Source organism: Nicotiana attenuata, unplaced genomic scaffold (genome assembly GCF_001879085.1).
Source record: "Nicotiana attenuata strain UT unplaced genomic scaffold, NIATTr2, whole genome shotgun sequence".
Lineage (NCBI taxonomy): Eukaryota > Viridiplantae > Streptophyta > Magnoliopsida > Solanales > Solanaceae > Nicotiana > Nicotiana attenuata.
In genome coordinates, this window is record NW_017675136.1 from 7,819 (window position 1) to 35,536 (window position 27,718).

Consider the following 27,718-nt stretch of genomic DNA (forward strand, 5'->3'; position numbering starts at 1 on the left):
ATTGGCATGGACCATGAAGCTTATGCTTGGCCATAAATAATAGTATTTCATTGTTCCCATAAACTTATTTAAGAAGTATTTTAAGTAATAAAATATAGTACTAATTTACTCAAAATTTTTAATTTATTTTCGAGTAAAATCCAGGTTCAAATATAATTTCAATTTAAATACTCCTTTTTAACTTCAATTTCAAATAGTAGTTCAATCTTTACAATTGGAAAAACAAGTACCATTGAACTAGTCTTAAATTTTCAGTTATCAAACTTATATTTTGAATCCTATTATCCCTTTAAATTTCTGAAGCGAAATAAACACAAGCTATTGGCACGAGTCACTATTTAAAGAGTGTGACAACCACGCAAGAAAATTAAATTTTATATATACAGCATTTTCTTTTACTAAACACATGTTGCTTTTTTATTTTATTTTATTATTCTTTTTCTCTTTTTTTTTTCGTTTCCTAATAACTCTTCTCACTGAAAAACTTTGTTGAGAGGAATTCTCAAGAAGACATCCTCAAAACTTAAATTGTTCAAGTGACTTCCTATTTGTTTTCTCAATTTCTTTTTGGGTTGGAAATTGGCTAAATGAGTGGGTTAAGGTAGATGGGCCTTTTTAATATTTTCAAAACTTATGGGTCACCTATAAGGTTTGAAAAATAAGCTTTCTTTCTAATTTTTCTGCCATTTTCTCTCTCATCTCTCTACTCTCTCTTCTCTCTCTCACTCAACCCTTGAGCATGGTGGTTTCCGGCAGGAAGTGACAAGAATCAATCTTCGATTTTGGGTGGAATCATCTCTATAGGCCTAACAAGCACTGTATTGTTGCTCAAAACGTATCAATTTTGGTAAATCCTAAATTCTCTTTTTTTTCCGTTTCTTACAATTGTGATTTGGGGTTTTGTAGAGTGATTCGTCCACGTGCATGTTCAAGATCAATGGGTTGTGTATAACGATATCTTATATGGCACATGTGGTTGTATTTGCTTCTTGGACTACCTCTGTGCTCTGTATTTTAGAATATCGTCGGACTGATGACCGAATATTTATTGATAAACTTGTGGTCGATTGTCTTCTGGGCATAGATGTTTGTTGGAATTGGGGCTTATTCTGATATTTCTTAAGCATGATACGAGGAAAAAGAACAAAGAGCCATCAAAGTCTAACGGTAAAAAAAAGAACAAGATCAAGGTCTAGATTAGTTGAGGATAACATACGTGTTAGTAAAAAAAATTCAAGGAGCTTAGCACTAGAGGCGCTGATGAGGAGGAGTAAGAAGACTTGGACATATGCACAAATTCAAATGGAAGAACAGGTTTCCAAAAACAATTGTCGAAGAAGAAAAGGATAGTGATGATGGAGCTTTAGGTGGGGAGGATGATGAAAATAGTGATGATGTTGCTCAGGAGGTTGATAAAAATGCCGAAGAAGAAGAAGAAGCAGAAGAAGATGATAAAGAAGATGATAATGAAGATGATGAACATCTTGAAGATGGTGAACATGGGTTGAAAAGTGAAACACATGCAACAGTTGGAGGTGACCAGGATGCTCTGCCAATTCATGTGTTTATAAGGGCGAACGACGCATCTAAATACAAATTATGGACTTTTCTAAGAAAGCATAGACGTTTCTCAGCTGTCACGACCCTAACCCCCCGGTCGTAATGGCGCCTCTCGTGAAGACAAGGCCAGCCAGATTAATACAATACACCTTTTAACATAATTAATGATCGTAAAACATTTTAAAGTATGATTAAATAGTAATAAATTCGCGGAAACATAGATAACAATAAGGGGAAACCATCCCGACACAGCCCAAACCGGGGTGTCACCAGTCACGAGCGTCTAGGATAACAAATCTCTCAAAAATAACTACAGAGTCTCAATACTGAAATGGAAAGTAAAGATATAGATAGAGAGGAGCTCCAGACTGCGAACGCCAGCAGCTACCTAAAGTCTCCTCGAAGAATCCGCCTGAGCTGGGACGAGTACACACTCGGGAGCGGGATCTGCTATGCCTGAATCTGCACACACGGTGCAGGGAGTAATGTGAGTACTCCGACCCAGTGAGTAATAAGCATAAATAACGGCTGAGAATAAGGAATCACGTGAACACAAGGTAATCTATATTGCCACAGTTAAACAAGTAAATATAAATCAGTAACCCAATGAAAACAGAATGAAATACCTCTACAACAGTTAAGCAATTAATGCACAGACAGATAAAGAAAGTAAACACATAGAACAGTACCAGCCCCCGGGCTCTCTCTCTCTCTCAGAACAATATCAGCCCCTCAGGCTCACTCTCAGATCACAATGGGTACCCGCGCTCACTGGGGTGTGCAGACTCCGGAGGGGCCCCTTATGGCCCAAGCGCTATATCAAGCCATCTCATGGCATCAAATCCAGGCTCTCGGCCTCATAACAGTATCAGTGTATCCTTACATCTGGCCCTCGGCCATACTCAGTCCAAAGATCACATAAGCCCCTCGGGCATCAGTAAAATAGTAATTCTCAGCCCAAACATCATTTAAAATATCTTTTAAGTCTCAAAACTGAGTAAAAGTGGCTGAGTGATAAAACAGTGAAAAACATCACGACTGAGTTTAAGTAATAAGTCAAACCAATGAGGAAATAGTGATAAAAATCCCCGAAGGGTTCAGATAATTGGCAAGAAGCCCAAATATGACGATCAATCCAAATCATGATAATAACAAGTAAGTTTCAGTCAAATAAGCAGTAAATTTATCAATCGGGACGGACCAAGTCACAAATCCCTAACGGTGCTCTACCCCCGCTCGCTATCCGGCATGCAAGTCACTTCAATATAGCACTACGATGTGCAATCTGGGGTTTCAAACCCTCAGGACGTCATTTACAATCATTACTCACCTCGAACCGGCTAAATCTCTAGCTCGCGACGCCCTTGCCCCTCGAATCGGCCTCCGCGCGCGTCGAATCTATCCAAAATCAGAACGAATACGTCACAATATGCTAAGGAAACAAAGCCCAAGCGAAAACAATAGAAAAATATCGAAAATCCCGAAATTAGCAAAACCCGAGCCCCGAGCCCACTTCTCGAAACTCAGAAATTTTTGCATCAACGGGTTCCTTATCTCCTCATGAGCTTATACATACCAAAAGCTCTCAAATCCGACCTCAAATGGTCCTTCAAATCCCTAAATCAAATTTCAAAATCCCAAGCCCTAGTTTCTTCCATTTTAGCTTAAGTTCCATGAATTTCTAGGTAGATTTCACAATAAAATCACGTTTTAGGTTAAAAAATCTTACCTCCAATCAATTCTCCTTGAATCCCTCTTTAATCACCTTCAAAAAGCTCTCAAAATGCTCAGCTATGGAGGAAAAATGACTAAAAATCGCGGATGACATGTTTATAAACTTTCTGCCCAGTTCAGATATTTCTTCTATGCGATTGCGGAAAAACCTTCGCGATCGCGAAGCACAAAAATTCAACCCCCAATTTTTACCCTATGCGATCGCATACAAACACCTACGATCGCAATGCATACGCTCCTGACCTTATGTGATCGCGGACTTACTCCCGCGTTCGCATTGAACAATTTCCATCCAAGCCCCCAGGTCCATTTAACACTATGCGACCGCGACCCATTATCCGCGTTCGCGATGAACAACCAAACAGCTCCCACAAATCCTCCTATGCGATCGCAGGACCCCTCATGCGATCGCAGTGAACAAGGTTCTGTAACACTGAACCTGCCTGCAACTTCTCAAAGCCAAAAATGGTCCGATTGACCATCCGAAACTCACCCGAGGCCCCCGGACCTCAACCAAAAGCACCAACACATCCTAAAACCTCATTCAAACTTGCTCCAATCATCAAAACACCTCAAACAACATCAAGTTACCCAAAATTCATAGAATTCAAGCCTAAGTTTTCTAAAAACTTCCGGAATACGCTTTCGATCAAAAACCCAACCAAACCACATCCGAATGACCTGAAATTTTGCACACACATACCAAATGACATAACGAAGCTACAGAAACTCTCGGAATTCCATTCCGATCCTCGAATCAAATTCTCACCTATCAACCGAAATTCGCCAAAATACTAACTTCGCCAATTCAAGCCTAATTCTATACCGGACCTCCAAAACGAGTTCCGATCACGCTCCTAAGTCACAAATCACCTCCCGAAGCTAACCGAACCATCGGAATTCACATCCGAGCCCTCTAACACATAAGTCAACATCCGGTTGACTTTTCCAACTTAAACCTTCTTAAAAGAGACTAAGTGTCTCATTTCTTACCAAATCCACTCCGAACGCAAACTAATCAACTTGATCACATAAAACACGGATAACGAAGCATAAGGTAGCAGAAATGGGGAATCAGAGCGGTAACTCATGAGACGACTGGCCGGGTCGTCACATCCTCCCCAACTTAAACAAACGTTCGTCCTCGAACGAGTCAAGAAACATACCTGAAGCCTCAAATAGGTGAGGATATCTGCTCCGCATCTCCCGCTCGGTCTCCCAGGTAGCCTCCTCCACGGGCCGACCTCTCCACTGCACTTTCACTGAAGCTATGTCCTTTAATCTCAACTTTCGAACCTGACGACCCAAAATAGCCACTGGCTCCATATCATAGGTCAAATCATCATCCAACTGAACCGTGCTGAAGTCTAAAACATGAGACGGATCCCCAATATACTTCCGGAGCATAGAAACATGAAATACCGGATGCACACTCGATAAGCTGGGTGGCAAGGCAAGTATATAAGCCACCTCCCCAATCCTCCGAAGCACCTCAAAAGGCCCAATGAACCTCGGGCTCAACTTCCCTTTCTTTCCAAATCTCATAACACCCTTCATGGGTGAAACCTTTAGTAAAACCTTCTCACCAACCATGTAGGACACATCTCGAACCTTCCGGTCCGCATAACTCTTCTGTCGCAACTGCGCGGTACGAAGCCTCTCCTGAATCACCTTCACCTTCTCTAAAGCATCCTGAACCAAACCAGTCCCCAATAGCCTAGCCTCGCCGGGCTCGAACCAACCAACCGGAGATCTACACCGTCTCCTATACAAAGCCTCATATGGAGCCATCTGAATACTCGACTGGTAGCTGTTGTTGTAAGCAAACTCTGCAAGCGGTAGGAACTCATCCCATGAACCTCCAAAATCAATAACACAAGCACGCAACATGTCCTCCAATATCTGAATAGTACGCTCGGACTGCCCGTCCATCTGAGGATGAAACACTATGCTCAACTCCACCTGAGTACCCAACTCTCTCTGCATGGCTCTCCAAAACTGCAAAGTAAACTGAGTACCTCTATCGGAAATGATGGAAACCGGAACACCATGCAACCGAACAATCTCCCGGATATAAATCCCTGCCAACCGCTCTGAAGAATAGGTAGTACACACTGGAATGAAGTGCGCGAACTTGATCAGTCTGTCTACAATCACCCAAACAACATCGAACTTCTTCAAAGTCCGGGGAAGTCCAGCAACAAAATCCATAGTGATCCTCTCCCACTTCCACTCAAGAATAACCATCTGCTGAAACAAGCCACCCGGTCTCTGATGCTCATATTTCACCTGCTGACAATTGAGACACCGAGCTACAAACACCACAATATCTTTCTTCATTCTCCGCCACCAATAATGCTGTTTAAGATCCTGATACATCTTCGCGGACCCTGGATGAATGGAATACCGCGAACTATGGGCCTCCTCCAATATCAGCTCCCGAAGCCCATCCACATCGGGAACACAAATCCGGCCCTGCATCCTCAACACTCCATCATCACCAACGGTCACATCTCTAGCATCATCATGTTGAACTCTGTCCCTAAGGACAAGCAAATGCGGATCGTCATACTGGCGCTCTCTGATGTGATCATATAAAGAAGACCGAGATACTACACAAGCCAATACTCGACTGGGCTCAGAAATATCCAACCTCACAAACCGATTGGCCAAAGCCTGAACATCAATCGCAAGAGGCCTCTCCCCAACTGGAATATACGCCAAACTCTGCATACTCACTGCCTTTCGGCTCAAAGCATCAGCCACTACATTGGCCTTTCCCGAATGGTACAATATAGTGATATCATAATCCTTAAGCAACTCTAACCATCTCCGCTGCCTCAGATTAAGATCCTTTTGCTTGAACAAATGCTAAAGACTGCGATGATCAGTGAATACCTCACAAGATACGCCATACAAGTAATGCCTCCAAATCTTCAATGCATGATCTATAACAGCCAACTCTAAATCATGAACAGGGTAGTTCTTCTCGTGGGGCTTCAACTGACGAGAAGCATAAGAAATAACTCTACCCTCCTACATCAAAACACAACCAATCCCAACTCTCAAAGCATCACAATACACGGTATATGAACCTGAAGCTGATGGCAAAACCAATACTGGAGCTGTGGTCAAAGCTGTCTTGAGCTTCTGAAAGCTCTCCTCACACTCATCCGACCATACAAATGAAGCACCCTTCTGAGTCAATTTGGACAAGGGCGATGCGATATATGAGAATCCCTGAACAAACCGGCGATAATAGCCTGCCAAACCAAGAAAACTACGAATCTCTGTGGCTGAGGACAGTCTAGGCCAACTCTGAACCGCCTCTATCTTCTTTGGATCAACCTTAATACCCTCGCTGGACACCACATGCCCCAAGAAAGCCACTAAACCGAGCCAAAACTCACACTTGGAGAATTTTACATAAAGCTTCTCCTCTCTCGATTTCTGCAATACAACTCGCAAATGCTACGCGTGCTCCTCTTGACTACGCGAGTACACCAGAATATCATCAATGAATACTATAACGAACGAATCCAGATAAGGCCGAAATACACTATTCATCAAATACATGAACGCTGCTGGGGCATTGGTCAGCCCAAAAGACATAACCAGGAACTCATAATGACCATATCTGGTCCTGAAGGCTGTCTTAAGAATATCTGAATCTCTGATCTTCAGCTGGTGATAACCCGAACGGAGATCAATCTTGGAGAACACCCTCGCTCTCTGAAGCTGGTCGAATAAATCATCAATGCGAGGCAAAGGATACTTATTCTTAATTGTTACTTTGCTCAATTGTCTATAATCAATGCACATTCTCATTGTGCCATCCTTCTTCTTAACAAACAGAACCGGCGCACCCCAAGGTGACACACTCGGCTGAATGAACCCCTTATCTAGGAGTTCCTGAAGCTGCTCCTTCAACTCCTTCAACTCTTTTGGTGCCATACGATACGACGGAATAGAGATGAGCTGAGTGCCCGGCACCAGGTCAATACCAAAATCAATATCCCTGTCCGGTGGCATACCCGGCAGGTCTGCAGGAAATACATCGGGAAAATCCTTCACAACTGGCACAGAATCGATGCTAGGAGTCTCAGCTCCAACATCCCTCACAAACACTAGATATGAAAGAAAACCCTTCCCAACCATACGCTAGGCCTGCAAGAAAGAGATCACTCTACTAGGAACATAATCAGTCACACCACGCCACTCGATCCGCGGTACACCTGGCATAGACAAAGTGACTGTCTTAGCATGACAGTCTAGAATAGCATGACATGGAGATAAACAGTCCATGCCCAAAATGACATCAAAATCCACCATACTCAATAGCAATAGATCTACTCGGGTCTCCAGACCCCCAATAGTCACTACACATGACCGGTACACACGGTCTACAATAACAGTATCACCCACTGGGGTAGATACATGAACAGGTGAAGCAAGAGACTCCCGGGGCGTACCCAAATAATGAGCAAAATACGAGGACACATAAGAAAAGGTGGAACCGGGATCAAATAATACAGAGGCATCTCTGTGGTAGACTGAAACAATACCTGTAATGACAGCATCTGAAGCAATAGCATCTGGCCTGCCCGAAATAGCGTAGAAGCGAGCCTGTCCACCGCCTGATCGACCTCCCCCTTTGGGGCGGCCCCTGGCTGCCTGACCTCCACCCCTATCTGACTGGGCGGGTGGTGAAGTAACTGGAGCAGAAGTCGAGGGCTGACCCCTCTGCTGAGACGAGCTAGCAACACAGTGAGGACACTTCCTCCATATATACCCAAACTCTCCGCACTCAAAACAACTCCCAGGTGCTGGAGAAGGGGACTGAAGGGAACCCCTCGCACCAGAGTGACTAGCAGATGCACTCGGTGCAGAAGAACCCTGAACTGATGGGGCATGAGATGAACTCTGAGCTGGGAGGGCGCTGAGTGATGGCTTGCCCTGCTGAGCCCCATGATGACCACGACATGTAAATGCCCCGCGATACTCTGGGCGGGCTGACTGAGCAGGCCTGAAAGAACGGCCTCTACCATGCTGGAACTGGCCCCTCGAAGGAGCACAACTGAAACTGCCGGATCCTCGAGGCCTCTTGGTCTCCCTCTCTTCTCGCTCCTAACGACGAACCGTCTCAATCTCACGAGCTATATCAACCACCTCCTCGAACGTAGCACCCGTCACTCTCTCTCTAGTCATAAGAATATAGAGATGATAATTAAGGCCATCAACAAATCTCCTGATCCTCTCATGGTCTGACGGAACCATCCAGATGGCATGACGAGCCAACTCAGAAAACCTCCTCTCATACTGGGACACTGTCATATCCCCCTGTCTCAACCACTCGAACTGTCTACGCAGCTCCTCTCTGCGGGACTGCGGCACGTACTTCTCCAAGAAGAGAGCGGAGAACTGCTGCCAAGAAAGGGGTGCTGCACCGACAGGCCTACGCCTCTCAAAATCCTCCCACCAAGTGAAGGCAGGCCCCGAGAACTAAAAGGTGGTGAATGCCACACCACTAGACTCAAGAATCCCTACTGTACGGAGAATCCGTTGACACTTATCCAGAAAACCTTGGGCATCCTCACCCTCAACATCACTGAATGACGGAGGCTGGAGTCTACCAAACCTCTCAAGACGACGCTGCTCATCATCCAACATAACTGGGACCATGAACTCCTGTGCTGGTGCAACTGGCTGGGCTGGAGGTGCCCCCAGCGTCTGTAGTCCCTGCACTACCTGCTTAGGGTGCGAGCAGTGGGGGTCTGATTGCCTCCCCCGGCCTGTGAAGTAGATGTTGCTGTGGTGGCTGAAACTGCCTGAGCCAGGCTAATGCAAACTGATAAGATCTGTTCCAAGGCCTCCTGAAGGCTCGGAATCATGATGGGCACAACTGGTGCCTGTACTGGTGCTGCTGGGGTCTGATCCGGAGCTGGGGCAACTGGTGGATCAACCGGTGCTGCCCTCGCTGCTCTGCCTCTACCACGACCACGACCGTGTCCACGGCCTCTGGTGGCCTCAGTGGGTGGCACTGGTAGTCGTCCACCTCGTCCGGTAGCTCGCGTCCTCACCATCTGTGAGAGAGTAGAATAACAGAAGTTTAGTTCTGGATCAACAAGTTTGCACGATAAGAATTTCAAGAATATAAATTTTTTCTAAAAGGTTTTGTAGCCTCTCGAGGATAAGTACAGACGTCACCGTACCGATCCGCGAGACTCTACTAAACCCGCTCATGACTCGTGAGACCTAGTAACCTAGGCTCTGATACCAACTTGTCATGACCCTAACCCCGAACCCGGTCGTGATGGCGCCTCTCCTGAAGACAAGGCCAGCCAGACCAATGCAATACACCTTTTAACACAATTAATGATCATAAAACAGTTTAAAGTATGATTAAATAGTAATAAATTTGCGGAAACATAGATAACAATAAGGGGAAACCATCCCGACAAAGCCCAAACCGGGGTGTCACAAGTCACGAACGTCTAGGATAACAAATATCTCAAAAATAACTACAGAGTCTCAGTACTGAAATGGAAAGTAAAGATATAGATAGAGAGGAGCTCCAGACTGCGAACACCAGCAGCTACCTAAAGTCTCCTCGAAGAATCTGCCTGAGCTGGGACGAGTCAACACTCGGGAGCGGGATCTGCTATGCCTGAATCTGCACACACGATGCCGGGAGTAATGTGAGTACTCTGACCCAGTGAATAATAAGCATAAATAACGGCTGAGAATAAGGAATCACGTGAACACAAGGTAATCTTTATTGCCACAGTTAAACAAGTAATATAAATCAGTAACCCATTGAAAACAGAATTAAATACCTCTACAACAGTTAAGCAATTAATGCACAGATAGATAAAGAAAGTAAACACCTATAACAGTACCAGCCCCTCGGGCTCTCTCTCTCTCTCAGAATAATATCAGCTCCTCAAGCTCACTCTCAGATCACAATGGGTACCCGCGCTCACTGGGGGTGTGCAGACTCCGGAGGGGCCCCTTACGGCCCAAGCGCTATATCAAGCCATCTCGTGGCATCAAATCCAGGCCCTCGGCCTCATAACAGTATCAGTGTATCCTCACATCTGGCCCTCGTCCATACTCAGTCCAAAGATCACATAAGCCCCTCGGGCATCAGTAAAACAATAGTTCTCAGCCCAAACATAATTTAAGTCTCAAAATCGAGTAAAAGTGGCTGAGTGGTAAAACAGTGAAAAACAGCACGACAGAGTTTAAGTAATAAGTCAAAACAGTGAGGAAATAGTGATAACAATCCCTGAAGGGTTCAGATAATTGGCAAGAAGCCCAAATATGACGATCAATCCAAATCATGATAATAACAAGTAAGTTTCAGTCAAATACGCGGTAAATTTATCAATCGGGACGGACCAAAACACAAATCCCCAATGGTGCTCTACCCCACGCTCGCTATCCGGCGTGCAAGTCACCTCAATATAGCACTACGATGTGCAATCCGGGGTTTCAAACCCTTAGGACGTCATTTACAATCATTACTCACCTCGAACCGGCTAAATCTCTAGCTCGCGATGCCCTTGCCCCTCGAACCGGCCTCCGCGCGCGTCGAATCTATCCAAAATCAGAACGAATACGTCACAATATGCTAAGGAAACAAAGCCCAAGCAAAAACAATCGAAAAATATCGAAAATCCCAAAATTAGCAAAACCCGAGCCCCGGGCTTACTTCTCGAAACTCAGAAATTTTTGCATCAACGGGTTCCTTATCTCCTCACGAGCTCATACATACCAAAAGCTCTCAAATCCGACCTCAAATGGTCCTTCAAATCCCTAAATCAAATTTCAAAATCCCAAGCCCTAGTTTCTTCCATTTCAGCTTAAGTTACATGAATTTCTAGGTAGATTTCACAATAAAATCACGTTTTAGGTTTAAAATTTTTACCTCCAATCAATTCTCCTTGAATACCTCTTTAATCACCTTCAAAAAGCTCTCAAAATGCCCAGCTATGGAGGAAAAATGACTAAAAATCGCAGATGAAATGTTTATAAACTTTCTGCCCAGTTCTGATATTTCTTCTATGCGATCGCGCAAAAACCTTCGCGATCGCGAAGCACAAAAATTCAACCACCAATTTTTACCCTATGCGATCGCATACAAACACCTGCGATCGTAATGCATAAGCTCCTGACCTTACGCGATCGCGGACTCACTCCCGCGTTCGCATTGAACAATTTCCATCCAAGCCCCGAGGTCCATTTAACACTATGCGATCGCGACTCATTATCCGCGTTCGCGATGAACAACCAAACAGCTCCCACAAATCCTCCTATGCGATCGCAGGACCCCTCATGCGATCGCAGAGAACAAGGTTCTGCAATACTGAACCTGCAATTTTCTGCAACTTCTCAAAGCCAGAAATGGTCCGATTGACCATCCGAAACTCACCCGAGTCCCCCGGGACCTCAACCAAAAGCACCAACACATCCTAAAACCTCATTCAAACTTTCTCCAATCATCAAAACACCTCAAACAACATCAAGTTACCCAAAATTCATCGAATTCAAGCCTAAGTTTTCTAAAAACTTCCGAAATACGCTTTCTATCAAAAACCCAACCAAACCACGTTCGAATGACCTAAAATTTTGCACACACATCCCAAATGACATAACGAAGCTACAGCAACACTCGGAATTCCATTCCGACCCTTGGATCAAATTCTCACCTATCAACCGGAATTCACCAAAATACTAACTTCGCCAATTCAAGCCTAATTCTACACCGGACCTCCAAAACCAGTTCCGATCACGCTCCTAAGTCACAAATCATCTCCCGAAGCTAACCGAACAATCAGAATTCACATCCGAGCCCTCTAACACATAAGTCAACATCCGATTGACTTTTCCAACTTAAACCTTCTTAAAAGAGACTAAGTATCTCATTTCTTACCAAATCCACTCCGAATGCAAACTAATTAACTTGATCACATAAAACACAGATAACGAAGCATAAGGAAGCAGAAATGGGGGAATCGTAGCGGTAACTCATGAGACGACTGGCCGTGTCGTCACATCGGCCAAGATTAGTGTGAGGTCTAGTATCAATTTATTCCATGAGTTTAAGGATAAACTTAGAGCAGTCAAATTGATGAAAAAGTTTAATAGTAGTTATTTTGGACGGTTTGCAAAACTTTCAGAGCACTAGACACAGTTCAATAGACATCTTGTCCATTCCCTGTTGATTCGCGAATTTATTGCGCAAAAAGCGCGATTATGGCTTTTAGTTGGAGACAAGCCTATTCACTTTGGATTGAAGAAGTTTGCTATGATGACTGGATTGAACTGTGGTGCCAAACCCAGTAAAGAAGAAATGAACAAAGTAATGGATGATGGCGAAACATTCTGTGACAAAGTTTGTCAATCTAGCAGGAAGGGGGTGGAAGCAGAGATGCTTTTGAAACAATTGAAGTCCGAGATGTTTCACACAGAAGAGAGGTTTAAGATTGCATTGGTATGGTTTGTCCATTCAGTCTTGCTTGCAAGGGACAACATAGCGCACGTCGATAAGAAGTGGATTTGTATTGCTGACAATTTGGAAGTTTTCATAAAATATCCATGGAGCAAGGAGTGTTTTGAGCTTACAATTGAGTACTTGAAGAAGGACATGTTTCCAATTTATAAATCATATATGAGCAGGAGTAAGGAAAATAAAATCTCTGGTAAAAAGTCTAAATCGGCTAGTTATGCCCTGTACGGCTTTCCATGGGCATTCATGATACGTATTAAAAAAAATTTCAAATTTATTTGCAGTTGAGTACTATTATTTTATTTTTTATAGACAAGAATTCATATTTTTTGGTTCATGAAAAAATGTAGGCCGCGAATCAATTCTGCTATTTGGTCGTAGTGCCGAAAAATCAAATGTCGTACCGATGCTGATGCCAAGGATGTTGAGATGGCACATCAAGAAAGTGAAATCTGACTCTGATTGGGATACCTATAAGTAGAGAATTGATGACCCAGGTATGTCAAGATAAGGAGTGCAATAACACTCCACTAGTAGATTAGACTTAACCAAAGTAGGAGATTATATTAAACCTCGTGTCTATTTTTGTGTATTGCTTGTCTATTGACTTATATCTATGCTATATTTCAGGAGGTGCACTCTTACCTTATTTCTACCCTATGTGAGATGGATATGGACAACATGAAGAATTTAGTATTATACGACTATGAGGTAGCAGATCCTATAATCGGCCAGCTAGCGGTTGATTTGAATGGGTGTCTACCATTAAAAAGGCACCTAGTGCAATGAGTTTAGAGACTAATGATGAAGTTGACTTTGCTGATGATGACCCTTTGGGTGGGAATATTCATGGTTCACCACTAGTTAGTGTTTTTTTTCCTGATATTAGTAGAGGAGGATCATTGAGGATGTGCAATGCTCGCCAAGTGATGCAAATGTGTGCAAAGAGTTGAAGGTTGTGAATGACAAATTGGATAAGGTGTTGAAGATAATTAGGGAGATGCAAAATAAGAATGAGAGCTCTTCTAAAGTAGTTGGGTAACCTTGGTACAGGGTTACAAGATTGCAAAGCAAATCGAGGAAACTCAAACAGATTAAGAAGAAGAAATCGAAGATAGACGTACTCAAACCAGTTGCAGAGGAAGATAAGAAACTATTTGTGAATGGTTTGACAAGCAAGAGAAGTTTCCCAAAACCTTTTTGACTGGCAACTATGATTAGAGGTTTTTTGAGCAGTTATGCTGTATTAACCCGTCCGTCTTCATTTTTGTAAATCCCTTAATTACTGCATGTATTTTTTTTATGGTAGCTCCATGCTTAATGTACATTTTTTTAAATAATATTTAGCACGTGGAGGAATTTTTGGCAATAATGCATCTACAAAACATAAAACGTCCACGCCTTTATACCCATGATGTTGTTATAGATGTTGCATTACGCAACAACATGTGCGCTGCATGGGATAAGATCAAGGGGGCTGTCACTAAAGAGGGAAAGGATTTGGACTTTTGTGAGACAGTTGATGCTTTTCAAGACTTGTGCCTTACACCCATGATGCTATATCCTCAAGGAAGTATGCCAAAACCTGGGGCCATGGAGTGGTGCAAGGCTAAGGTGTTGTACTGTTTGTGACAAGTTGATAACAAGTATTTTGTGCCTATTTTTTCCACTTGGTAGAGAGTTTGATTCGAATTTACGATAGCAATATCAGTTTGTATGATGATGGTAAACTAGAAGAACTGGTACAACCCCTCGCACTCATGATGCCTAGGAATTTAATAAAAACTGATCAGTTTACAAACTTAGGCCAAGATGTGCTTACAAAGAAATGGTCCTGGGAGCATATTATGATGTGCCATCCATTCAGCGAAGATAAATTAAATGTGCCACTCAGAAACCTCCATACATGCCACTCGGAATCGTTCCATCAACAACAATAACCTTTCTCATATGCGCGAATCCCTTAATGAAAGTTCAAACAGATAAGAAAAAAATATCTAAAATGCAATTTATCATCAACCTTCCAATCAACAATACTTCCTTCATTATAGGACAAAATAACATGGCGATACGCTTCCAACAAAGCATATCCCTCTTATTGAGTACCCCTAGTCATAGCCTTAGCTATTTCACCTGCCTTCCAGCTCCTCCAATAAGTAAGATTTTGGTTAAATTGTAAAAATAGGATCCTTCAGACCTGATGTGGATGGGCCTTTTCCATTAACATACAATTCTTGGTAATATGCACCCACAGTCTTCGACGATGCGTTAGGGTGACGGCTTGATATGTGTTGAACCTTGCATGTGTGCTTGCCATACTACTTGGTAATGTAAAACCTATCAGAAACTCATACTTTAAAGCTTGTAACTTCCACGGGCAACTCAGATCTCGGCATGCTACCGAAGTTAATTTACTGCTACTCTTGTTCATAAAAACGTAAAATAATTCAACCTCCAACTATTTCATTAGATCCAATCTGTTGTCGAAACATTTTCCAAGGAAAAAACTTGTGTTGTCAAGGTGGTTGTGTTGTGTAGCTAACGAGTCCACCAAACCTTCATCTCCAACTGCCCGACTGACAATATCTGGGAGCTCTTCCGCTCTATCTGCATTTTCCAGATCGTACAAGTTCATTTCATTGTCACCAAAATCATGCAAGTCATGACTAAATCTACTGAAATCATCTTTCACAATTCTTTCCTTCTATACTTCTAAAATCAGTGGTTGTGTTGGTGGTGGTGGTGGTAGTGGTGGTGCAGTTGCGGTATTATGAGACCTTTCAAGAGGAATTTCATCCCCTTCTTCAAACTCATTTTTTGCCACAAATATCTTCAAACAAGGCATCATACCATCAATTGATAATCGAGAATGTGCAACTACAAATCATTGTCATTCTTAATGAAGGAAAGAGAAATCTTATCCCTCTTCGGCGTAGACTTAAGCATATATGTAATATTCAAATTCCTCGGGGGAACATGTTGGTTTTCCACGTTTGACATCAACAAATTCGTCAAATGTACAATTGTTAGCTGTAACGACCCGGCCGGTCGTTTTAAGAATTAACGCCCCGTTCCCCGGGTTTGTTTCTGCTATTGTGAGTTGTCGGGAGGATTCGTTTTGAGTTTCGGAGTGTTTTGGGACACTTAGTCCCTAAATGAGAGCTTAAGCTTTAGTATTTGGACCGTACTCGGAGGAGTGTGAAGACAACCTCGAAAAGGAATTCCGTCGATTTCATTATCTTCGTTGGGTGATTTCGGGCTTAGGGGCGTATTCGGATTGTATTTAGGAGGCCCGTAGCTTCATTAGGCTTGAAATGCCAAAAGTCGAATTTTTTAAACCTCCGGTACGATAGTGAGATTGTGATATCGGAGTCGGGGAATTTCGAAAGTTAGAGTAGGTCCGTTGTGTCATTTGGGACGTGTGTGCAAAATTTTAGGTAATTCGGACGAGGTTTGATTGACTTTTTGATCGAAAGCGGAAATTGGAAGTTTTGGAATCCTTAGGCTTGAATCCGAGGGTGATTTGGTATTCCGGCATTGTTTTGAGTGTTCCGAGGGTTGTTACGAGTTTAAATAGTAGTATATGACTTGTTCGTATTTTTGGTTGAGGTCTCGGAGGCCTCGGATTATTTCGAAATACTGACGGAAGAAATTGGGAGATTTGGAAGCAGCTTCAGCTGCTGAAGTGCTGTCATAACCACACTTGCGAATTGGGGACCGCACGTGCGGGCCCGCAAAAGCGTGTGGCCAGTCGCAGATGCGGCCAAAGGAAGGGAAATCAGGAGTCGTAGGTGCGAGTGATTTATCGCACCTGCAAGACCGCAGATGCGGTAAGTGAAGCGTAGGTGCGGCCAGTGCATTTAAGTGAACTTTTGCAGATGCGCACCTGGGACCGCAGGTGCGAGGAAATGGCCGCAGGTGCGGAAACCCTGGGCCAGAACCTATATAAGGTTTCTGTCGCGATTTTAGCCTATTCTTTCACCATTTTTATCCAAAAATTGAGCTTTTTGGGAGGTTTTTGAGAGAGGATTCGAGGGAGCTTCAAGGAGGTAAGATTTTTGGAATCCAAACTCGTTTATATGGTATTATTCTACTGAAAATAAGGGTTAGAATTGGGGGTTTAGGGTTTGAAATTGGAGACTTGGATTTGGGGATTTGAGGGGTCGTTTGTAGTCCGATTTTCATGTATTTGGTATGTAGGAACTCGTAAGAGTGTGAGGATGCTAGTTTTGCAAATTTTATCCGATTCTGAGACCTGGGCCCGGGGGACTTTTTGGGCGATTTTCCTAATTTCACGTGTTAGCTTCGAATTAATTAGTTAAATTAGTTACTTGAAGTTACATTTATATTATGCAATTACTTTGAATACCTTTGGGCCATTTGGAGTCGGGTACTCGTCGCAAGAACGTGATATCGAGTTGATTGAGCTGGTTCGAGGTAAGTGGCTTGCCTAACCTTGCGTGGGAGAACTCCCCTTAGGATTGGTATTGTTGATATATGAAATGCCTTGTACGTGAGGTGACGAGTGCGTACATGTGCTAATTGTTGAAAATTATGTTTTCATTAAGTAACTATAACTGTGCTTTTCTTCCCTGTTTATACTAATTGCAATTTAAGCCTACTGTTAGCTTAGGGAAGCATGTCTAAGTGACTTAATTGCTTTACTTGCTCAAACTACTTTATTTGAATTATGTGCAGCATGCTAGGTTAGAATTACCTGTTTTACCTTGGTATGAAATTGGATTGAATTGAATATTCTTCGTGTTGCTGCTGTGTGTTTACTTTGGGACTACGGGCGATATCTCGGTATATTCCCCTGCACGTTTATATTGGAACTACGGGACTGCACCCGATAGATTCCCCCAGTACTGGGTATTTATATGTGGGGACTACGGATCGGTATTCCGGTAGATCCCCCGCGCACTATGAGTTGGACTATAGGACGACACCCGGGAGATCCATTGGATATTTAAATTTGGAGACTACAGGACGGTATCCTAGTAGATCCTCGGTTGCTGGATATTTACATTTGGGGACTACAGGACGGTATCCTGGTAGATCCCCGGTTGCTATCTCTGTGAGGAGTTACATTCTTTCTGTGATTTTCTCTCTGTTGCATTTGTTGTTATTCTTATTATCCTGTGTTACTTCATACTGTTTCATTTCTTTATATATATATATGTATATGAACGGTGGGGCCCTGACCTTCCTCGTTACTACTCGATCGAGGTTAGGCTTGGCACTTATTGGGTACCGCCGTGGTGTACTCATGCCCTTTCCTGCACATGTTTTTCGTGTGCAGACCCAGGTTCATCGGCTCAGCCATACCGTTAGCGAGGCGAGGCGACCTTTTAGAGACTTTGAGGTATATCTTCCGCGTCCGCAGACCGAGGAGTCTCTCTATATTCCCTCTGTTAGCTTTAGGTCTTCTGTACTTTCTGTTGACTAGATATTTCGGAGTTAGAACTTTATGTAAACTTTCTCAGCTTGTGATTTCATGAGATTCCGGGTTTAGGGAGTGGTTTCAGTTTTTTTTAAAAACATGCATTGGTTTATGCCGGGTGGCATCTTAAACATTTTATTCTGATTTATCTTTAGTTTTCATTATTTTCGTATTTCATTTCTTTTTCGCAAATTGTTAGGCTTAGCTAGTCGTAGAGACTTGGTGCCGTCACGTTAGTTCACGGAGGGCGAACTTGGGTCGTGACAAGTTGGTAGCAGAGCTCTTGGTTCATAGGAGTAATGAATAAAAAGCCAGTTTATTAGAGTCTCGCGGATCGGTACGGAAACGTCTGTACTTATCTATGAGAGGCTATGTAACCGTTAGGAAAATTTCCACTTCATTTGATTTCCTTGTCGTGCGAGATTTTTGACACCACAATCCTAAACCTCTGTTTTCCATGCTCGCACAGATGGTGAGGACACGTGCTACCGGAGGTGAGCAGACACCCGCGCCCCCTACGAGAGCCATCAGAGGCCGGGGCCGGGGTAGAGGCCGTGGACGCGCACGTAGTGCAGCCAGAGCATCCGCACGAGCTGCTATAGAGAAGCCACCAGCAGTTCGAGCTGGAGCCCAGGCGCCTGATACGCCTACTGCTACTACTACTCCAGCACTTTAGGAGACCTTAACACAGTTCCTGAGCTTGTTTGGTACATTGGTACAGGTGGGGTTGATTCTGGTTGTACCAACTACTCCACAAATTGGGGGAGGGAACAAGACTCCCACCGCCCCCACTCCAGAGCAGCAAGTAGGTCAGGTTCCAGGTGTCATGGCGACACGGCCTATGGTCCTATTTCAGCGGGTGGTAAGGATCTCTCGCCTAGTAGAGGATAGGTGGGTCCAGGAGAGAGAGGACAGACGAGGTCAGGAGAGAGAGTATAGGGAGGCGAGGAGACCTCGTAGACCGGAGAGATCCACTGGCCCTTATTTTGGAGGAAGAGTACGACATGGTAGAGGTTTTGTGGGTCAGCCAGCTCAGTTTACGTTTCAGGCTTCGCATAGTGTTTCAGGTGTTCAGGGGTCATAGAGTACCCGTAACGCACAGTTCCCACTGCCACGTCAGCCGCGAGGTTGTTTTGAGTGTAGCGACACACGCCATGTGGTGAGGTATTGCCCTAGACTAGGGAGGGGTGCACCTCCACAGACTTCTCAGCCACAACGTGCTCCGCAGAGTTCCCAGGCTATGATTTCAGCACCAGTTGCTACCCCACCTGCCCAACAAGCTAGAGGTAGAGGTCGGGGAGGTAGAGATCGCCCTAGAGGGGGAGGCCAGACCAGATATTTTTCCTTTCCTGCCCGTATTGAGGCTGTCACCTCCGATTTTATCATCACAGGTATCGTCTTGGTTTGTCATAGAAATGCATCGGTTTTATTCGATCAAGGTTCCACTTTGTTCTTATGTGTCCTCTTATTTTGCCCCGCATTAGGGTGTATCTCGGGATTCCTTGAGTTCTCCTGTTTATATTTCTACTCCTGTTGGAGATTCTCTTGTTGTGGACCGCGTTTATCGGTCGTGTTTGATTGCTCTTAGTGGTTTTGAGACCAAAGTCGATTTGTTATTGCTCAGCATGGTAGACTTTGATGTTATCTTGGGCATGGACTGGTTATCACCCCATTATGCTATTCTTGATTGTCACGCAAAAACCATGACGCTGGCTATGCCAGGTGTACCGCGAGTAGAGTGGAGGGGTACCTTAGATCATACTTCCAGTAGAGTTATTTCATTCCTTAAGGCTCAGCGTATGGTTGAGAAGGGGTGTGACGCGTATCCAACTTATGTGAGAGATACTAGTATTGATACCCCCACAGTTGATTCAGTCCCAGTAGTACGGGATTTCTCTGATGTGTTTCTAGTTGATCTTCCGGGCATGCCGCCCGATATTGATTTTGGCATTTATCTGTTGCCGGGCACTCAGCCCATTTCTATTCCTCCGTACCGTATGGCTCCTCCCGAGTTAAAGGAGCAGTTGCAGGAATTGCTTGATAAGGGTTTTATTCGGCCCAGTGTATCACCTTGGGGTGCTCCTGAATTTTTTGTGAAGAAAAACAATGGTTCTATGTGTATGTGCATTGATTATCGCCAGTTGAACAAGGTTACAGTGAAGAACCGTTATCCTTTGCCTCGTATTGATGACTTGTTTGATCAGTTACAGGGTGCTCGTGTATTTTCTAAGATTGGCTTGCGTTCAGGCTATCATCAGTTGAAGATTGGGGAGCTAGATATCCCGAAGACTGCCTTCAGGACTCGGTATGGTCATTATGAGTTCCTTGTTATGTCATTTGGGCTGACCAATGCCCCAGTAGCCTTCATGCATTTGATGCACAGTGTATTCCGGCCATATCTTGACCCATTCGTCATTGTCTTTAATGATGAAATTCTGGTATACTCTCGGAGTCGGGAAGATCATGAGCAGCACCTGAGGACAGTGCCTCAGACTTTGAGAGAAAAGAAGTTATGTGCTAAGTTCTCAAAATGTGAGTTTTGGTTGGATTCTGTGGCATTCTTGGGTCACGTGGTATCTAGTGGAGGGATAAAGGTGGATTCGAAGAAAGTGGAAGCAGTGCAGAGTTGGCTCAGACCATTCTCAGCTACAGAGATCCGTAGTTTTCTTGGCTTGGCGGGTTATTATCGTCGATTTGTTGAGGATTTTTATCCATTGCAGCACCTATGACCAGACTGACCCAGAGGGGTGCTCCGTTCCAGTGGACGGAAGAGTGTGAGGAGAGCATTCAAAAGCTCAAGACAGCTTTGACTTCAGCCCTAGTTTTGATATTGCCTACCGGTTCGGGGTCTTATACTGTATATTGTGATGCCTCGAGGATTGGCCTTGGAGCGGTATTGATGCAGAATGGTAGGGTGATTGCCTACGCGTCCAGACAATTGAAGGTACATGAGAAGAATTTTCCTGTCCATGATCTCGAGTTAGCTGCTATTGTTCACGCCTTGAAGATCTAGCGTCATTATTTGTACGGTGTGCCTTGTGAGATTTATACTGATCACTGGAGTTTGCAGCATCTGTTCAAGCAGAAGGACCTTAATTTGTGCCAGAGGAGGTGGTTAGAACTGCTGAAGGACTATGATATCACTATCTTGTATCACCCAGGCAAGGCCAATATGGTGGCCGATGCTTTGAGTCGCCGGGCGGAGAGTTGGGGAGTTTGGCTTATCTACCAGCAGCGGAGAGGGCCATGGCGAAGGATGTGCCTTAGCCAGCCAGTTTGTGAGATTGGATCTTTTGGAGCCCAGCCGGGTCCTTGCTTGTGTGGTTTCTCGGTCTTCCTTGTTTGATAGTATCCGGGAGCGTCAGTTTGATGACCCTCATTTGCTTGTCCTCAAGGACAAGGTCATGCATGGTGATGCCAGAGATGCGACCATTGGTGATGAAGGGGTATTGAGGATGCAGGGTCGGGTTTGTGTACCCAACGCTGATGGGCTTCGGGACTTGATTCTAGAGGAGGTCCATAGTTCGCAGTATTCCATCCATCCGGGTGCCACGAAGATGTATCAGGATTTGAGACAGCACTATTGGTGGAGGCAGATGAAGAAAGATATAGTTGGGTTTGTAGCTCGGTGCCTCAATTGTCAGGAGGTAAAGTACGAGCACCAGAGGCCGGGTGGGTTGCTTTAGCATATAGAGATTCCGGAGTGGAAGTGGGAGCGAATCACCATGGACTTCGTAGTTGGCTCCCACGGACTTTGAGGAAGTTCGATGCCATTTGGGCAATTGTAGATTGGCTGACCAAGTCCGTGCACTTCATTCCTATGTGTACTACCTATTCTTCGGAGAGGTTGGCAGAGATTTATATCCGGGAGATTTTTTGGCTGCATGGTATTCCAGTTTCCATCATATCAGACAGAGGTACTCAGTTCACATCACGGTTCTGGAGGGTCGTACAGCATGATTTGGGTACTCGGGTGGATTTGAGTACATCATTTCACCCCCAGACGAACGGACAGTCCGAGCGCACTATTCAGATTCTTGAGGATATGCTCCGTCCGTGTGTGATGGAATTTGGAGGCTCTTGGGATCAGTTTTTGCCACTGGCTGAGTTCGCCTACAACAACAGCTACTAGTCCAACATTCAGATGGCACCGTATGAGGCCTTGTATGGTAGGCGGTGTAGGTCCCCGGTGGGTTGGTTCGAGCCGGGCGAGGCTAGATTATTGGGCACATACTTGGTACAGGATGCTTTGGAGAAGGTTAAGGCGATTCAGGATAGACTCCATACAGCCCAGTCCAGACAAAAGAGTTATGCGGACCGGAAGGTCCGTGATGTTTCCTACATGGTTGGAGAGCGGGTCTTGCTTCGGGTTTCGCCTATGAAGGGCGTTATGAGATTTGGGAAGAAAGGGAAATTGAGTCCGAGATTTATTGTCCCTTTTGAGATATTGCGGCGTGTTGGGGATGTTGCTTATGAGCTTGCCTTACCTCCCAGCTTGGCAGGAGTTCATCCGGTATTTCATGTTTCGATGCTCCGGAGGTATCACAGTGATCTATCGCACGTGTTGGATTTTAGTTCAGTCCAGTTGGACAAGGATCTATCTTATGTTGAGGAGCCAGTGGTGATATTGGACAGGCAGTTCCGGAAGCTGAGGTAAAAGAACATTGCATCAGTGAAGGTTCAGTGGCGGGGTCAGCCGGTCGAGGAGGCTACTTGGGAGACCGAGCAGGATATGCGCAGCCGTTACCCTCATCTTTTCACCACTTCAGGTATGTCTCTATGCTCATTCGAGGACGAACGAATGTTTTATGAGGGGGAGGATGTAATGACCCGGTTAGTCGTTTTAAGAATTAACGCCTCGTTCCCCTATTAACTGCATTACCCGTGTTTGTTTCTGCTATTGTGAGTTGTTGGGAGGATTCGTTTTGAGTTTCGGAGTGTTTTGGGACACTTAGTCCCTAAATTAGAGCTTAAGCTTTAGAATTTGGACCGTAGTCGGAGCAGTGTGAAGACGGCCTCAGAATGGAATTCCGTTAGCTCCGTTGGGTGATTTCGGGCTTAGGGGCGTATTCGGATTGTGTTTTGGAGGCCCGTAGCTTAATTAGACTTGAAATGCCGAAAGTCAAATTTTTGAACCTTCCGGTTCGATAGTGAGATTTTGATATCAGGGTCGGAATGGAACTCCGGAAGTTGGAGTAGGTCCGTTGTGTCATTTGGGATGTGTGTGCAAAATTTCAGGTAATTCAGATAAGGTTTGATAGACTTTTTGATCGAAAGCGGAAATTGGAAGTTTTGGAATCCTTAGGCTTCAATCCGAGGGTGATTTGGTATTCCAGCGTTGTCTTGAGTGTTCCGAGGGTTGGTACGAGTTTAAATAGTAGTGTATGACTTGTTCGTATTTTTGGTTGAGGTCCCGGGGGCCTCGGGATGATTTCGGAAGGTTGACGGAAGAAATTAGGAGATTTGGAAGCAGCTTCAGCTGCTGAAGTGTTGTCATAACCGCACCTGCGGATTGAGGACCGCAGGTGTGGGCCCGCAGAAGCGTGTGGCCAGAGGAAGGAAAATCAGGAGTCACAGGTGCAGTTGCATTATCGCACCTGCGAGACCGCAGATGCGGTAAATGAAGCGCAGGTGCGGCCAGTGCATTTAAGTGAATTTTCACAGATGCGCACTTGCGGCCGCAGGTGTGAGGAAATGGCCGCAGGTGCGGAAACCCTGGGCCAGAACCTATATAAGGTTTCTGTCGCGATTTTAGCCTATTCTTTCATCATTTTTATCCGAAAATTGAGCTTTTTGGGAGGTTTTTGAGAGAGGATTCAAGGGAGCTTCAAGGAGGTAAAATTTTTGGAACCCAAACTCGTTTATATGGTATTATTCTACTGATTTGGCAAAAAAATTATGAAAAATAAGGGTTAGAATTAGGGGTTTAGGTTTTGAAATTGGAGACTTGGATTTGGGGATTTGAGGGGTCGTTTGTAGTCCGATTTTCATGTATTTGGTATGCATGAACTTGTAAGAGTGTGAGGATGCTAGTTTTGCGAATTTTATCCAATTCCGAGATGTGGGCCCGGGGGACTTTTTGGGCGATTTTCCTAATTTCGCGTGTTAGCTTTGAATTAATTAGTTAAATTAGTTACTTGAAGTTACATTTACATTATGCAATTACTTTGAATAGATTTGGGCCATTTGGAGTCGGGTACTCGTCGCAAGAACGTGATATCGAGTTGATTGAGCTAGTTCGAGGTAAGTGGCTTGCCTAACCTTGCGTGGGGGAACTCCCCTTAGGATTGGTATTGTTGATATATAAAATGCCTTGTACGTAAGGTGACGGGTGCGTACATGTGCTAACTGTTGAAAATCCTATTTTCATTAAGTAACTCTAACTGTGTTTTTCTTCCCTGTTTATACTAATTGCAATTTAAGCCTACTGTTAGCTTAGGGAAGCATGTCTAAGTGACTTAATTGCTTTACTTGCTCAAACTGCTTTATTTGAATTATGTGCAGCATGCTAGGTTAGAAATACCTGTTTTACCTTGGTATGAAATTGGATTGAATTGAATATTCTTCGTGTTGCTGCTGTGTGTTTACTTTGGGACTACGGGCGATATCCCGATAGATCCCCCTACACGTTCACCCGGTAGATTCCCCCAGTACTAGGTATTTACATTTGGGGACTACGGATTGGTATTCCGGTAGATCCCCCGTGCACTATGAGTTGGACTATGGGACGACACCCAGGAGATCCACTGGATATTTACATTTGGGGACTACAGGACGGTATCCTGGTAGATCTCCGGTTGCTGGATATTTACATTTGGGGACTACAGGATGGTATCCTGGTAGATCTCCGATTGCTATCTCTATGTGGAGTTACATTCTTTCTGTGACTTTCTCTCCGTTGTATTTGTTGTTATTCTTATTATCCTGTGTTACTTCATATTATTTCATTTCTTTATATATATATATATATATATATATATATATATATATATATATATATATATATATATATATATATATATATATATATATATGTATGTATGTATGTATGTATGTATGTATGTATATGACCGGTAGGGCCCTAACGTTCCTCGTTACTACTCAATCGAGGTTAGACTTGGTACTTACTGGGTACCGCCGTGGTGTACTCATGCCCTTTCCTGCACATGTTTTTTGTATGCAGACCCAGGTTCATCGGCTCAGCCATACCGTTAGCGAGGCAAGGCGACCTTTTAGAGACTTTGAGGTTTATATTCCGCGTCCGCAGACCGAGGAGTCTCTCTTTATTCCCTCTATTAGCTTTAGGTCTTCTGTACTTTCTGTTGACTGGATATTCCGGAGTTAGAACTTTATGTAAACTTTCTCAGCTTGTGATTTCATGCGATTCTGGGTTTTGGGAGTGGTTTCAATTTTTTTTGAGAACATGTATTGGTTTATGCCGAGCGGCATCTTAAACGTTTTATTCTGTTTTATCTTCAGTTTTCATTGTTTCGTATTTCGTTTCTTTTCTGCAAATTGTTAGGCTTACCTAGTCGTAGAGACCAGGTGCCGTCACGATTGTTCGGAGGGCGAACTTGGGTCGTGACATTAGGTATACGGATAGGTACTGTAACCTTTGTATAGTAATTCCAATTCCAACTAGTTGGCCCCTCAACCCATTCACCAGATATTAGACTGCATACTAATATATAATCTCCCATCAGTCTATTGTGAATAAGTGATCTATTCTAACAGTGGTCTATTGTACATCGTAGTCGAGCATTATGCGTGTAAAATTTACAGAAACCCAAATTAATAATGACGAAGAATATGAGATGAAAACACTTAAGATGAAGGAGTTATACAATATACCACCTAGAATGAATTATCAATCCAATATATCGCCAATTTCATCCCCAAATTCGACAGACACCGACCACTAGCAGTCTAAGACTAAATCCTATCAGCCTAGCCTCACACTGGTAGACTAAATATGCTCAATTACCTCCTAATCCACAACCTTAATGCTTGACCTCCACAGTTTTCTATCGAGTGCCATGTCCTTGGAGATCCGAAGCCTCTCCATATCCCGCCTCATCACCTCTCCCCAATACTTCTTAGGCCGCTCTCTGCTTCTTCTCGTACCACCAATGACAACCACTCGCACCTCCTTACCGGGGCATCCAAGCTCCTCCTTTGAATGTTCCCGAACCATCTGAGCTTCGCTTCCCGCATCTTGTCATCAATAGGAGACACGCCCACCTTCTTCTAAATACCTTCATCCTAATCTTATCCATACTAGTGTTCCCGCACATCCACCTCAACATCCTCATTTCTTCTATTTTCATCTTCTGGGTATGTGAGTTCTTAACTGGCCAACACTCGGCCCCATACAACATGGCCGGCCTAACCACCGCTCTATAAAACTCTCCTTTGAGTAGCGGAGGCACTTTCTTGTCACATAGGACTCCAGATGCCACCTCCATTTCATCCACCCCACCCCTATACGGTGCGTGACATCCTCGTCGATATCCCCATCCCCCTAGATAACCGACCCAAGGTACTTGAAACTGCTTCTCTTGGAAATGACCTGCGATCCAAGCCTCACGTCCATGTCCGCTTCCCTCGGCTCGGAACTGAACTTGCACTCAAGATATTCCATCTTCGTCCTGCTCAACTTGAAACCCTTAGACTCAAGGGCCTGTTTCCAATCCTCCAGCCTCTCGTTAACGCCACTCCGTGTCTCGTCAATCAGAACAATGTCATTAGCGAATAACATACACCATGACACCTCTCCTTGAATATGGTATGTCAGTGCATCCATCACCAGAGCAAACAAGAATGGGCTGAGCGCAGATCCTTGATGTAACCCCATAACAACCGGAAAATGCTAAGAGTCGCCTCCCACTGTCCTAACTCGAGTCTTAGCTCCATCATACATGTCCTTAATCGCCCTAATGTAAGCAACCGACACACCTTTAGCCTCTAGGCATCTCCAAAGAACCTCTCTAGGAACTTTGTCATACGCTTTCTCCAGATCAATAAACACTATGTGCAGATCCTTTTTCCAATCCATGTACTGTTCCACCAACCTCTTAATAAGGTGGATAGCTTCCGTAGTAGAACGACCCGGCATTAACCCGGACCAGTTGTCTGATACAGACACCGTCCTCCTCACCCTCGCTTCTACTACTACTACCATCTCCTATACTTTCATGGTATGACTCAATAGCTTGATACCCCTATAGTTGTTGCAACTCTGGATGTCCCCTTTGTTCTTGTATGATGGAACCATCGTACTCCACCTCCACTCGTCCGGCATCCTCTCCATCCTGAAAATAACATTAAACAACCCAGTCAGCCACTCCAGACCTGCTCTACCCGCACACCTCTAAAATTCTACCAGAATCTCGTCAGGCTCGGTAGCTCTGCCCCTGCTCATCTTACGCATAGCTCCCACGACCTCCCCAACCTTGATGCTCCTACAATAC

At 44.3% G+C, this 27,718-nt stretch overlaps 1 protein-coding gene across 1 annotated transcript; it reads left to right on the plus strand.

Annotated features, from left to right (window-relative positions):
- The first annotated feature begins 1,288 nt into the window (after positions 1-1,288).
- Positions 1,289-13,286, plus strand: LOC109219713 (protein BFR2-like). The gene is made up of 3 exons (XM_019384186.1): positions 1,289-1,535; positions 12,564-13,058; positions 13,156-13,286. The coding sequence occupies exons 1-3, from the start codon at positions 1,289-1,291 to the stop codon at positions 13,284-13,286; spliced, it is 873 nt and encodes a 290-aa protein (XP_019239731.1).
- Positions 13,287-27,718: the final 14,432 nt, after the last annotated feature.

Coding starts and splice junctions, on each gene's coding strand:
- LOC109219713 (XM_019384186.1), top strand. CDS start 1,289: ATGCACAAATTCAAATGGAAGAACAGGTTTCCAAAAACAATTGTCGAA. Junction 1,536..12,563: donor AACACATGCAACAGTTGGAG/GTGACCAGGATG, acceptor TATGGCTTTTAG/TTGGAGACAAGCCTATTCAC. Junction 13,059..13,155: donor TCCATGGGCATTCATGATAC/GTATTAAAAAAA, acceptor GAAAAAATGTAG/GCCGCGAATCAATTCTGCTA.